The 14157-nt window shown below is 33.9% G+C and overlaps 5 protein-coding genes across 6 annotated transcripts in view; 2 read left to right on the top strand and 3 right to left on the bottom strand.

Moving 5' to 3' along the window:
• Positions 1-290: 290 nt before the first annotated feature.
• Positions 291-4564, bottom strand: Duba (Deubiquitinating enzyme A). Its single transcript, XM_018543377.1, has 12 exons — positions 3815-4564; positions 3619-3717; positions 3086-3177; positions 2804-2922; positions 2545-2684; positions 2165-2320; positions 1930-2086; positions 1627-1847; positions 1423-1542; positions 1187-1342; positions 925-1114; positions 291-541 (listed from the first exon to the last, which is right to left on the bottom strand). The coding sequence occupies exons 1-12, from the start codon at positions 3959-3961 to the stop codon at positions 381-383; spliced, it is 1758 nt and encodes a 585-aa protein (XP_018398879.1). The 5' UTR covers positions 3962-4564; the 3' UTR covers positions 291-380.
• Positions 4565-5587: 1023 nt separating this feature from the next.
• LOC108776713 (THAP domain-containing protein 3-like) lies at positions 5588-7351 on the bottom strand. 2 transcript variants are annotated; one of them, XM_018543408.1, is made up of 4 exons: positions 7247-7351; positions 7003-7183; positions 6734-6862; positions 5588-6014 (listed from the first exon to the last, which is right to left on the bottom strand). In XM_018543408.1, exons 1-3 carry the CDS (start codon positions 7318-7320, stop codon positions 6842-6844), a joined length of 276 nt encoding a protein of 91 aa, XP_018398910.1. In that variant the 5' UTR covers positions 7321-7351; the 3' UTR covers positions 5588-6014; positions 6734-6841. The 2 variants fall into 2 exon arrangements, with proteins under 2 accessions (XP_018398910.1, XP_018398911.1); XM_018543409.1 differs by lacking the exon at positions 6734-6862.
• Positions 7352-7836: 485 nt separating this feature from the next.
• Positions 7837-9432, top strand: Arp10 (Actin-related protein 10). The gene is made up of 5 exons (XM_018543401.1): positions 7837-8029; positions 8125-8277; positions 8356-8640; positions 8720-8996; positions 9100-9432. Exons 1-5 carry the CDS (start codon positions 7950-7952, stop codon positions 9430-9432), a joined length of 1128 nt encoding a protein of 375 aa, XP_018398903.1. The 5' UTR covers positions 7837-7949.
• Positions 9433-9673: 241 nt separating this feature from the next.
• On the bottom strand, positions 9674-11233 carry eIF3f1 (eukaryotic translation initiation factor 3 subunit f1). The gene is made up of 5 exons (XM_018543395.1): positions 10994-11233; positions 10707-10876; positions 10444-10626; positions 9995-10216; positions 9674-9906 (listed from the first exon to the last, which is right to left on the bottom strand). Exons 1-5 carry the CDS (start codon positions 11100-11102, stop codon positions 9733-9735), a joined length of 858 nt encoding a protein of 285 aa, XP_018398897.1. The 5' UTR covers positions 11103-11233; the 3' UTR covers positions 9674-9732.
• Positions 11234-12118: 885 nt separating this feature from the next.
• The window catches only part of LOC108776697 (ATP-binding cassette sub-family B member 10, mitochondrial), a 2548-nt gene continuing 509 nt past the window's right edge, over positions 12119-14157 (top strand). The window contains exons 1-2 of the mRNA XM_018543387.1: positions 12119-12913; positions 12982-14090. Of these exons, the coding sequence (XP_018398889.1) occupies positions 12319-12913; positions 12982-14090 (1704 nt within the window). The 5' untranslated portion in view covers positions 12119-12318. The remainder of the gene's footprint in view (positions 12914-12981; positions 14091-14157) is intronic.

Genomic DNA, 14157 nt, shown 5'->3' with positions numbered 1-14157 from the left:
TATAGCAAAACATTTCTCTTTTTAATAGTCATGATTTCGGAAGAAATAATAAAAGTTATTTTTTCTATGATAATATAAAGGTACCCACAACGAAATGAAGATATGCAGCTATTTTGCAAGTGTGTTAACAAAGCGTTTTAATTAACGACTGTAACATACGTACTCGTAGAAAATCTCATACGTACGTTATTTTGTTGAGAGAGATAAAGAAAAAAGATAAGGAGAAAAACCAAATAATGATTATTGTAACATTTACTCACGGAAAAGAAAGCAAATCGCTTTATGTCCTACTACTATACGGGATTAGATGATATTGCAATATATAAATGTATATATCTTTACTCTGATATCTTTTGAACTTTGTCGTTACTGACCGCATTTCAAGAATTGTTAATAGAACTGTTACTAGACTCTATCGTATTGGCGCTATCGTTTCCGGCGGACGCAGACACGCGTGACTGCTTCAGGTTATCCAAGTACTCTTGTTGTGACGTTGCCAATACTTGTGAAAGTATTTGGCTATCTTCCCAATCCGTCAAACCTAGAAAATTAGAAATTGATGAAAGTTACAGAATTCTTGTAGAGTTCAACGTAAAATTTCTCTAGAAGAAAAATTCCTTAATTAATATTTACTTTAAATAGATAGCAAATTATAAATTTAAATTAATAATTAAAAGAAAAAATAAAATATATATACAGCACAAAATAACGTTTTTTTTTTTTTTTAGTAAACTTTGTATTTCTTTCATTTATATTTAAAACTGAATTTTAATTTAATTTTAATTATAAACAAAAAATGTGAATGTGTATACATTAAATCATTTTTATATATCAAAGTACTACATATTAAAATAAAAAAATAATAGTGATTCGTTTTTCTTTCTTTAAAATATAGATAAACATCATTTAAGAATACATTCTCACCGAATACTTCAGGAGGAAGGCGATTGAACAATGAAATATCGGGTGACGCATTTGCTTCCTTGCTGCTTCCCGGTACAGGCTCTTGCGGTATCATTTTTGCCTCAAAATCCGACGGCAGATGGGATATGCTAGATCCCTGAGTTGACTGATGTTGCGGCGATCTCTTGTTATATCGTACTGCATCGCTGACCTAATAATCGCAACAAACGTCTCTTTATTGAAATATCAAACTTTCGTTGCAAAAATAACAAACAAAACGGACCTTTGGAGAATTACGTAAATTATCTTGGCTAGTTTGTGTCGTGGTCGGAGAAGAGGTATGGCTACGCTGCTGTCCACGACCTCCATGTGAATGAAAGTGTGAATGATTATGTTGCGCGCTCGTAACTGTGCTCGTACTGCTACTACTGGCTGATCGCTTAATTCAAAAGTCGTGACTGAGTTCTTTTGCTCCAATAGAAAAATAATTAGTATAATAATCATTAAACTTTTACTTACTGCCTTACGCATTTCATTATCACGCAACCATTGCAAATAGCTTTCACGAGCTACTTGTTCCTCGATAGCTTCATTAGTCGCCTCCCAGTCGGTAGCCTTTATTTTATCCTCAAGCATTGTCTTTCATAAAATAGAAATATTTGAACATCCTTTAAATATTTATAAAATTAAATAAATCCGTATTTATGATCTTATAACGATTACCTGTTCAATATGCAATTCCTCACTCTGACGAACTGCATCTGATATCAGAGCATGATCAGCGGCACCAGGATTATATGATGGTAAACCAAGTCCAACACCTATAGTAGCTTTAAATGGGTCAACTATACTATTATAATGACTGCCACGCTGATACGACAGCCTGATTGGTTCATTCATTGGTTCACCACTTTCCACCATAGTATGAAAAGTATTGATAGGTTCTACAAAAAAAAAAAAAGGTTCAATAACAAGATCAAAAGCAACATGCAAAAATCTTACAATATAAATGAAAAAAGTACACACCAGTGCTATAACAATATAATTGGATAGTACGATTGTAAATTTCTGACATAGCTTGCATTTCTATATGATTTCCATGTACATATTCTTGTCTTTTCCTGTCTACATAGGTGCTAAAATCTTCCGCCACAAAATGCGAGAAAAATTCTTGATTAGAAGCCTGAAAGGTAAATAATTTTTTCACCAGATTGCATTAAAATAACATAACGTATTTATCCTATCTGTGTTACACACTTACAATATAATCCATACAGTGTTTTCGTACAATGCCATGCATTTCTTGATCACCATAAATCTGATCTGCTACAGCTCTAAATAAACAAGCTCCGTCCTCCGCCATCTTCTTTAATATAAGTCCCTTTTTCTTCAGACGCTTCTCAAACCATCTATCTCTCTAGATTATTGAGGATACAGAACGTAATGTGTTAAGTTCACACCAGATTAGAGATTGAGAATAAGACTGAATTGAATTAGAAGAAAGAAAACCAATATCACAAGTTTAATGAACTTTGCTCTGACTGATTAAACTCAATCTCAGTCTCAACTTCCAATTTCTAATTTGATACAAACATTAAATGTATCATATTTGTACAAAATATTTGATCTAACAATACTTACCTCCTGCCATTCGGCTAACGTAAGATTATTTTCAGTACGTCCTGTATACTCATCTCCACTGTTATAGCCAGTTGCCAGTTCGTCTAAATTTGAGGCATTTCCACCAATGCTTACTCTTCCACTTACGTTAGTATCTGTGCCTGAATAAATTGAATTTATTATCTTGCATTCCATATTTATAAATCATCATAATTTTATTTTACTGGTTGATGATCTGTTGTAAAAATTAAAAAAAGATTCCTTAGTAAACCTTTTCTACCTTGTGAACCATTGCAAGAAGCAGCAGGTGGAGTAGCTTGTCTCTCGCGTTCTCTTTCTCTTTCTCTGCCTCTATCCCTCTCTCGTTCACGCTTTGTGCGTGAAGGTCTACCAATACAGCTATTAAAAGATTAGTAGATCTCTTATTAAATATAAACATAAACCTATACTGTAAAAGCGTGCAAAATACCTTCTGCATATCCTATTTTATGTAAATTATATTACAACACACAAGTGCATTTTATAACATCCATTTTTAGTCCTTTGTGCCTTTTTCAAATACCTGTGGGGACTGACTCTCTGTCTGTGACGTTTACCATGACTTGGACCACTCCCATCTTCAAAATGTTTGTCTTCTCGGCGGTCAACGTTTGTCTGTAATAAAAACATCATATATTAGCAAGATATTTATTTTTCCTAATTTTTTTTTACTAAAATCTCTATTCTGTAACTTAATCATGATAATGATATTATTACATTGTTATTGTATAGATTTTATATAGTTAAAAAAGTTGCACAATGGTAATATAATATCATTACATAATACTGTACTAATGCTGTTATTGAGAATTACAGAATAAAAACCTAGTAGTATATATAACCAATCATACAATTACTGATTATATATAACACAGGTAAATATTATTCAAGCATTGTTAAATCTTTTACTGATGTCCCTATATTCATTAACAATCAATGTTTTTTTCAACATTTAATTTTTCAATAATTGGTATTGCTGGCAATGCACAAATTGATCTATGTAATACCAAAACTATCCCAAATAAAAGGAGGGATAATATAATGTACACGTCGTACCTCGTACGAGTTGCCAGTTAACACGAGAGAACCGCTATGAGATCCATGATCGCTTTGGACTCCATGTAGATCGACGGCAAAGCCGCTGGCGCCCCGTACCTAGTCAGCGAGTTGGCAAAACTTCTGTTTTAAAACCTGCTCCTTTTTTTAAGCAGAGAGACAGAGCAAAGTCCGGAAATCGCGTTCCGTCTCTCACCTGATAAGGACTGTTCGGGAGCGCAATGCTGCCGGAACTGTGCTCGTTCTGCACGACCCCGTGATGGACGTCGACCTCGGATCCGGCGCCTCCCTCGCGCGTCCTGTCCTTCGACGCATTCGCCTTCTTCTTCGATAAAATTGTCATGATCTCGAACGATCAATTCCTTCTTTATCTCTATCTCTGTCTCTCTTTCTCGCTCGCTCTCGTTCTCGCTCTCTCTCTTTCTCTCTCTCTCTTTCTCTCTCGATCTCGTCCTCGTTGTGAAGCGATGAGTCACAAATGGGTTCGCGATCGTTTCGCGTGGTTTCGCGATCGTTTCGCGATCGTACGCCGCGTCACCGTGAAGCAATCCGTTCACCCTCGCGACCGCCAGCTAGCCCGTCTGCGTATATCTACTACCTTTTTTTTTTCCTCATAGACAAACTAGAGAATCGAGTTCCTCGCGGACGACCGCGCGCACCTCCCGCACTCTCTCCAATCCCACGTTCACGTCGATGTCGTTGCGTCACTCGTATGACGAGAAATTTCGGTCAAGATAACGTAGTTCCGTGACCCTTCAACATACCCGAATAAAAGCGACACGATGTCGTCGATCGCTGCTATGCCTGGAATGTTTTGTCAGACGGCCATATTTGCCTGTCGCTTCAGCTTCTGAGCAATCGGAACCAATCGGAGCACAAAGAACATCTTGGAGAATGTGGACAGCGACAGACAGGCGCGGAAGATCGCGGCGTGTTAATTAGGGCTGCGCACAATGGAAGAGAAATATAGAAACAAAAATATTAGCTAAATTCGATTGGACGCACTCAGTGCTCCCTGGTGCACATTATAAAAGCCTGTCGTGCACAAATTAACATAAAGATATTACATTGATGATTATAAATAAAAATACTCAATACACTTTATTATTGTGCTGTTAGGTAAAATGTGTATTTTATGACTCGAAATATTTGCATTTCATTGTTACACTCAAATTAAATTAGTGTACAATTGTACACTATCAAATCAAATTTGCTGTAAGTATTGAGATTTCGGTCATTCAGACCGTGTTTTTATCGATAAAAGCGCGCTTTTATTTCTAAAATTCTTCAACTTATCAGAAAATTGATTACAACAAAATATACAGTTTCTTACAGATTAGAAAATTAATATTTTTTCTACTTTCTCTCTCTCCCCTATTTGGTCTATTTTCAGATTAAACGGAATATGCTAATTAAATACAAGAGCCCACTCAGCTCTTCAGTAAGCAATTGTTATACTGAATGCATTCTATGGCTGTGTTCAGCGAAAAAGCAGCTCTCTTTGCAACTGTTGTAAAAAATTCTTAAATATGATTGGTTTATACATGTAGATCCAATGAAGAACTAAAGGCAATTACAACAGTTGCAAAACTGTTTTTTCTGTTGAACACTATTCATTCACTAAAAACTTATTAAATAGATCTAGGTTTAAACCCTGTGTCCACGGTGTGCTATTAGAACACGGTTCAAATTCGGATCAAGAAATGTGTAGCCAGTCAATTTGCCGTTCTCAAGTTAACAGTAATATAGTAACACGTTATTTTTTACAAAAAATAATTGCAATTTTTTAACATTCCCAACTCTGATATATAATAAGGTTATAATTATATACATAAGTTAAAAATACATATTTTTAAAAATACTTATTTAATACATGTAATAAACACGTTTTATTTAAAACACGTTATAAATATATCATAATAAATGTATATTGTGAAAAACAATATTATATATATATATATATGTGTGTGTGTAAATATAATACATATATGTCAAAATTAATCGTTAATGTTCTTTATGCAATCGATTTTTCCATATTCCATAATATATAACACAGTTGTTTTCAATTCAGACATTTCCATATTTTATCTCATCCGGATATTCTGTCCGTTCTAACCACAGACATACAGTTCAAACATTTTTCATCATGTGTTGGCATTGTAATTCCTTTATTGTTCCTTTTAAATTCGTTATACAATTTTTAAAACGTCAAAGCTGTTGTCTTTAAAGTTGAATCTTGTGTTGTCTCTTCTTTAATGTTTCTCGTCTTTTTCTTAAAGCTCTACTAAGCTCTACTCTTCTATTAAGCTTGTCAATTAGTCTTGATGGAGAAATATGGTAATGATGATCAAGGTCTACAATTTTATTAGATATTGCTAATCTATCTATATCTTCATCTGTAAAAAACAAAAAAATTTCCATGAAGCATTTTTTCATATTAATTATTAACTTATTTGTTATTATAGTATATATGTTTTATTATAATAAATATAATTTTTTAGAAATTAACATTTTTATATTTATGAGGTTTGTTTGCACTTTTTGCACTCGGCATCTTTGCTTTCTCTTTTTAACTCGAATATATATTGCTCATTTCAAACACAAAAATTTTAAGGAATTTTAAGCAACACGAACAGACCTATAGAAATACTGATACTTTGATTTATAGCAAATTCAGTCACTTACATTAAGCTTATTTGTATCTATCATATAATATTATAAATTAGTGCAAGGTCTCGGATGAAAAAAGAATTAACAAGTTATATTTAAACAATTTGATCACATGACCAATTAATGATGGACTGAAGATTTTTATAATAGATTAGTGTATACTAAATACTGTTACATATAAAATTAGTAAAGTTAATATAGATGCATATAAATATTTCAAACAATTAAATACCTAATAATGATATTATTACGTTATACAACAAAATATACATGTATTATTTCATTGTAAAAGTTGATTAAATTATGCTGCTGCATTCGAATATTTAAAATAAAATAGCTTTTAATATGTACAAATTTGATATAATTCGATTGACTAAATTTACCATTAAGAAAAACTTAAATCACAAACTTCTATCTATAATAAAACTAATGAAAAAATAGTTACCGTCTGAGTAAGTTTGGATTGATTTATTGCAAGAAGCCTTTTGTGGAGAGTCAGTCTTATTATTCTTAAAATATATCTTCTGATTCTTTTTTAAATTTTGATCAAGCTTTACTTCATGAAGAGGATCTTCTGTTGATGTCAATACAATTAAATAGAATATAACTTTATATTTGTATTTTAATAATTAAAAAGAAATTCAATATATATATATATATAACATAAAAATAAAGATTTTTACCTAACTTAATAATATTGTTAAAACAGTCAACCTTATTAAATATCGTTGGAATGCTTCCATCTTTTAACGTGAAATATTTTTCTCCTATCTTGCGTAAACAAGTTTGGTCAAAATGGTCCGAGCATAAAACACTGCTTTTGTCAGGAGTCCAATTCTTGATTCCCATGCTATCAAGCCACTTCTTTAAAAGTTTTGATTTATCCAATGGAAACCTAAGTTTACAATATACAAAAATATATTATATTTGTTTATTAATTAAATTTTTTAAATCTTACTTGAAAAAGGAATATCCAGATTGACGTATACGTTTCCGTTTGCAATATGCACAAAAACGAGGCTTAAAACGCATTGGAATATTTAATTGTTTCAATATTGAATTATAAATCCCAAACAGTCAAGTAGTCTTCTGTGAAATGATTAGAACATAAAATGATCATTAAAATGTAACATCCAACTCAATGGTTGGATGTTGAATTTTTTATAGGGAAAATATTTAGCTACAGTTTCATAAGATATCGAGAGAAAATTGACAAGATATCTAATAAGAATACCTTTCCTCAGCTCTAATTTTGATAAAATTATACTCTCTTTCAAAAGTGTTTATTCGTAGAAGTTTACTAATAAGGTTATGAAGGTTACATCTACATAAAATGAATTGTCAAAAATAAATAGGTATATATATATACTAGTAAGTATATTGGGACTCTACTATTACCGCACAATGAGCTCTTGCATCTGATTGGCATGTTCCATTAGATCTAAAAATATAGACCAATAAATGCACCTAACTCTCTGCTAAACGCAGTCATTGGCTGCTACTACTCACATTCCCCATGGATGCACCGGCATTAATGCAGCTCTGCGTCACCCTGCGTCCTGTGGCATTATCAGCTGTTCGTCTGTTAAACGAATTGTGAATATTAATTAGTTAAAAATTCGAGAAACGCGTGCGTACGAGCAAACAAAACAATAAAGATAATGCTTCGCGGATACGAGGGCGTGAGATATATCTCGGATAAGCAAATGGTAGTGTTTGATATAGGTAGCGCGTATACAAAGTAAGTATTGCGAAAAGGAAAATGATTTTCCTGACTCTTACAATTCGATTAGATATAAGATTTACATGTTAATACGCGTGTTTGTTACAACATAGGTTTGGCTATGCGGGAGAAGTGTCTCCACGTGGTATTATTCGAACAGAAGTGAGGTGCTCGGAATCAAAGAAAATGCGCAGAATCATTGATTATAAAGATGTCGAGGATTTGTATCAACTGCTTGTAGACTTTCTCCATCTATTGTTTTTTAAGTAAGATTAGAAGTTTCTTTGTATTTATTAATGCTTGTCCTAGAATTTCCATCTAACTAATCGGCTTGTGTTACATAGGTATGTTGTGGTAAGCCCAAAAGATACAAGGATATTACTTTTGGAGTCCCCATTGGCAGTGACCTCGTTCAGAGATACCCTTGCAAAAGTAATGTTTAGACATTTTGAAGTTGGTTCTATACTATTTCTACCAAGTCACTTAGCCACAATTAGCACTCTTGGTATTGATACAGCTTTAGTATTAGACGTTGGATATCAGGAAGCAACTTTGATTCCAATCTTTGAAGGAATACCGGTACTTAAAGCCTGGCAGGCGTTACCTTTAGGTGGAGAGATTATACACGAGTGAGTTGTGCTTTTTCTTTTTTTGTATCAAAGTTTACTTGACAAATATTTGTAATTATATTCTTCTCATGATTTGTAGGAATTTAAGAAAATACTTTCGAGATACAAGCGACCTAGATTTGTCAGAAAAGATAGTGGAAGATATTAAAGTAAGAACATGTTTTGTAACTACACTACAAAGATCTGCAAAGCTAGGAACCGAAAGTGCTTTGACTCCACCTCCCGATGTCACATATCCTGGTATTAAAAGAATCGTAATACCTGGGGAAATTAGAGAAAAAGCGTTTGAAATATTATGGGAAAGGGATAACGATAATCTTTCTTTGCCTACTATGATACTCAATGCCATCATTAAGGTAAAGTCAATCTGTAATGCTCTTTTATACATAATTGAATACCTAAAATTGTTACATAACAAAATATATGTTTTTAATGTTAAACTGGTTTTTTTTTAATTAGTGCCCATTGGATACAAGGCGAGTGTTGGCTGAAAATATAATACTAGTCGGAGGAACAACTATGACGAAAGGCTTTACGAGTCGCTTGAAGTCGGAATTGTTAGCCTTAATTGAAAGCGATCTGTATAAAACTAAATTAAAGGTGGAATCATTCAAATTTCATACAGCACCTAGTAAACCGAATTACACAGTATGGTTAGGCGGTGCTATTTTTGGCACAACAGATTTACCATTACGATGTTTGACAAAAGATGTGTACTTGAAAACAAATCGAGTTCCTGATTGGCCCAATCTTATAGATAATCAAAAGGATGAAACTTCTTATGAAATATAAATAAATTAATGAATAAGATTTAACCAAGTAATTTATAAAAAAAATAAATAAGTAATTGTATACTTATTACATGTTATAATTGTAATTATTTATAAAATGCATATTGTACATATATAATTATATCAATTAATGATATACTCTTTTTATAATTCATTAATTATAATTACAATTTCACAAAATACTGTTTAATCCCAATTAATTGATGATATTAAGAGTAATCAAAATATATCAGGAGAGTGGATTATTATTGATGTTTTGTCTGTATTGTATATTTATACAGTGTTAATTAAACGCTTTTAATCATAGAGTTGTAAGCAAGGTAAGTTTTTCATTAAGCTGCAACTGCGTTTTTATCAACTGAGATAATGCAACAACCATCAAAAGATCCTTAACATTACTGTTAAACATTTCGTCAAATTGATCGCTCGTCATCTTCGGTACAGAATGTACCATATCCAAAAGAGCTCTGCCTACCTGAAATAGCAGAATAATTGTGTATTGGCTAAATAGCAGCAAGCATTTTACAGATAAAAACAAACGTTTCAAATTTGTCTGTATTTACTTGATTATCTGGTAGTTGTTTCCCTGCTAAAACGTCATCAACATATGCCAGTACTTGTTCCAACATTAAAGAAAGCTTAGAGCAAGCCTCTGAGACTTGCGCGAGATCCATCATGGGTTCTATTCCTCCGCTAGATTTTATTCCAGACGCTTGTATGTGAGATGGCAATTGAGTCTTTGAACACAACTGCAGTCCTACTACTTCTGGCTCATAGCATTTAATCTATATAGAAAAAATTTATAATATTAAAAGTAATCTTCATATAAAGATACAGATTGTCTTCAAGTTTGTTTTTTTCACTTTAATTTCTTGCACATTAAGTATTTTTTTGCCACAGAAGAAAAGCTAAAGATCACTGTTACTTAGCTAAATCTTAATATTTCAAAGAAAAGAAATATAGGACATAAATAACCCAATTATGTATATTAAGGATTAATATTTCAACAAACCTGAACTTTTACTGGAGTGAACATGGAACCCTGTTTGCCATTAGGTACACCCAATGGAACACAAACATAAGCTTTGATTGCCATTCTCGTAGTATTTGTCAATGTAGTGTCAACAGTCAAGTGCACTGGATTATGACATTCTCGTACATAATATTCATGAATAACAGACGAATGTGTAGTGACCTGCAACATGTTTTGTTTAGTTAACCAGTATAAAAAAAGAACACATAATAAGAGACTGAAATCAAGAGTGTTAAGACAACCTCGTTGCCAGTGGCCCACCAACCAACGATATTCTCTTGCGCGTTAACACGGTGATTCAAGTCATACAGGTCCATTCCATAGGTGAGATCAGCTTCCACCTGGCTCTCAGATTCCTTGTGGGGTACGCAAAAACAATTGGTTACCTCAACAATCCCCTTTTCCACGGTACCTGGAACAATGAATGACACGTGTCGTCAAAAACGAGATCACGACTCTCTTTTAGCTGGATGCAGTAACGGTAGATCCAAGTCGATCTAGACAATAGAATTATAGCACAATACGTTACCCAGTAAGGTACCGATAACGCGCAACGATTCTGCTTTTCGTCGTTCGTACGCATCTACGACTTGAAATAAAACCACGGGATGCACTTTGACAGTCAGGTTAAGCGCCATGTTTACGGCACAGAAGAATCGGAAAGAACGTGTTCCAACACGTACAACTTCCAATTTCCAATCCCAAATCCTGAATCCTGAAGTGTGATCAGAGTAGATCAGAATGAAGGCTGTCCCCGTTCTCTGGCAATCGATATTTTCGCTTGATCACCAACAGTATCGAACATCGAACGAGTTTGAAAAGAACTAAAAATCAATATGGCGGAATGGAAGCTTTTCGCATTGCTTAAAATCCCCTAAACTTTTACAATTTAAAATGAGATAAATATATTTAGACAGAGAGAGAGAGAGAGAGAGGAACATAACAGTGATACTGTCTCTTTTTTATTGATATACGTATTGAATAATAAAAGATTCATTTTATATTATTTTTTTTAACTATATTTATATTATCTCTCGCAAAATTAATATGTTATATATTTTGCATATTATATCAATGTTAATAATTAAAACACAGAAATTTAGGTTTAATAATATTTAAAAATCGATTATTAAATTTGAAATATAGAATGTAAACTTCACTGAAAACATTAAAGTCAAAATATATTTACTTCTATCAATTAATTGATTACAAAATATGGAGTATCACATAAATTTCAATATATCTGTTGCTTGTATATTTTGTATATATTCCAGTGTTGAAGAAATAGAAAGCGAATAAGCTGAGTGTAAAAAGTGCAATTAACGCAAACAGATGTCTTCTTCAACCATGGTGTTGTCCATGGTTCAAATTCAACACTGTTCAGTGTGTTCAACGCTTGCTGTATAATTGATAATAAAAGAGAAAGCATAGCGATATAATAGTATATAAGTAATTTTAAAGAATGCGGAAGCTCTTTCCAAAATTTTGACTATTCGTTTCCTTGTGACAAAAGAAGAGAAGATTCGAAGAAAACACATGTCCCAACGTGATTCAACAATGAATTTGTCGTAATCTGCACGTATGAGAGTGAAGAGCTAAAAATTATTGTAATTTGATCAAAAAAATCAAAAAAATAATCAGGAGTTGACGTAATACTGCTAGACTATCTTTTATTATGTTAATCGTACTCGTCCAAAGTACGCTTACTGCATAATTACGATATTCCTATGAAACTTTGACCGATACTGTTTAGGTTAGCTCGGAGCGAAGGCTAACCTTTGCAAGACTGAATTGTTCTGTTTTTTTATTGAATTTTCGCATGTCACACATCGCGACAATTGGACCGCATATAACATGACGATTCTTTGGAAATTGTTGACTAATCCTGGTGTTCTACGAAAACCAGGATGCTGTGGGGTCGGCGGATCACAGAAGTACTTGTTCAGCTCCTGCCTGACAAGGCAGGTTGTCAAATTCTCAAGGAAAGGTCGTGTGTTCATCGGACTGAGACACTGCACGACCAATGCTATCCGATCCGACACATCAATGCCTGTAGTACACGCAGTTAAGACGAAGAGACGCTCAGAGTTGAGGACTTTAATTTTACTGGCCGCGCCTGAGAAGTGGACCCTAATGAAGGCCATTGCTTTGTTGCTCGTGTCGTCCAGCGTAACGATGGCAGTCCCGTTCTGCTTTGGAAAAGTGATAGATGTTGTCAATACCGTGGAAAAAACTGACATGAAAGAGGGTCTTAATCGGCTAACGCTTGCTCTGTTTGTAGTTTTTCTCATAGGCGGTATAAGCAACTTTGGCAGAATTTACCTGATGTCTACAGCGGGACATCGAATTACGCAGTCTCTTAGGAAACAGGCGTATGCCGCGATCCTTCAGCAAGAAACTGCAATGTTTGATAGAGAAAGTACAGGAGAACTAGTCGGAAGATTGAGCGGTACATTTTATACAACAATTGAATACCACGCATTGAAATCTTTTTTATTTAATTATCTTATTTTTCAGGAGATACACAACTTATTAGCTCCGCCGTCACGTCCAATGTATCAGACGGTTTGCGATCCGCTATTATGGCCATAACAGGAGTATCCATGATGTTTTATGTATCACCATCATTAGCTTTACTTGGTTTAGCTATAGTACCACCTGTCGCAGTTATTGCTGGTATTTGGGGACGCATTTTAAAAAGAGTCTCCAAGGATCTCCAAAGCAGTATTGCAGTGGTCAATGCAACTGCAGAAGAAAGAATTGGCAATATAAGAACTGTTAAGGCGTTTGCGCAAGAAAAACGCGAGATTGACAGATATAGCGCTAAATTACTAGACGTTCTAAAACTATGTTACAAGGAAAGTTTGTATAGAGGAATGTTTTTTGGTATGACTGGTCTCTCTGGGAACGTTATTGCTCTTTCAGTTCTTTACAATGGAGTATTTATGGTATCAAATGCCGATATAACAATTGGAAGCTTAAGCGCCTTTTTGTTATATGCCGGCTACGTGGGCATCTCTCTCAATGGATTATCCAAGGCATATAGCGAATTAAATAAGGCTCTAGGTGCTAACGCTCGTCTGTTTGAGTTAATCGATCGACAACCACTTATTCCCATTCAAGGTGGACAAATTTTAGGAAAAGAATTATCAGGCAATGTGACGTTCCAAAATGTTTTTTTCGCATATCCTACGCGAGAAAAGATGCCCGTGTTGAAAGGTTTTAATTTAAATATAGAAAAATGTTCTATGACAGCTATTGTTGGTTCCTCGGGTTCCGGTAAATCTACTGTAGCGTCACTTTTACTGAGATTATATGACCCTACCAAAGGATCGATATTCTTGGATAACCACGATCTTCGTCTGCTTGATCCCACATGGATAAAGTCTCAGATTAGCATTGTATCCCAGGAGCCAGTTCTTTTCAGTTGCTCAATAAGGGATAATATATTGTATGGAATGGAATCTGCAACAGATTTTGATGTAGAAGAGGCTGCAAGACAGGCGCATGTATTACAGTTTGCAGAAAAAATGACTGATGGATTAGATACAATAGTCGGGGAAAGAGGTATTGCCCTTAGTGGTGGGCAACGTCAAAGAGTCGCCATTGCCAGAGCATTAATAAAGGTAAATAAGCAAATCGTTACTTAAATATGTTCGTGATTATTAAAATAATCGCATATATATATATATA

The sequence above is a fragment of the Cyphomyrmex costatus genome, unplaced genomic scaffold (genome assembly GCF_001594065.2).
Source record: "Cyphomyrmex costatus isolate MS0001 unplaced genomic scaffold, Ccosl1.0 scaffold374, whole genome shotgun sequence".
NCBI lineage: Eukaryota > Metazoa > Arthropoda > Insecta > Hymenoptera > Formicidae > Cyphomyrmex > Cyphomyrmex costatus.
This window is presented reverse-complemented; position numbering and strand designations above follow the sequence as displayed.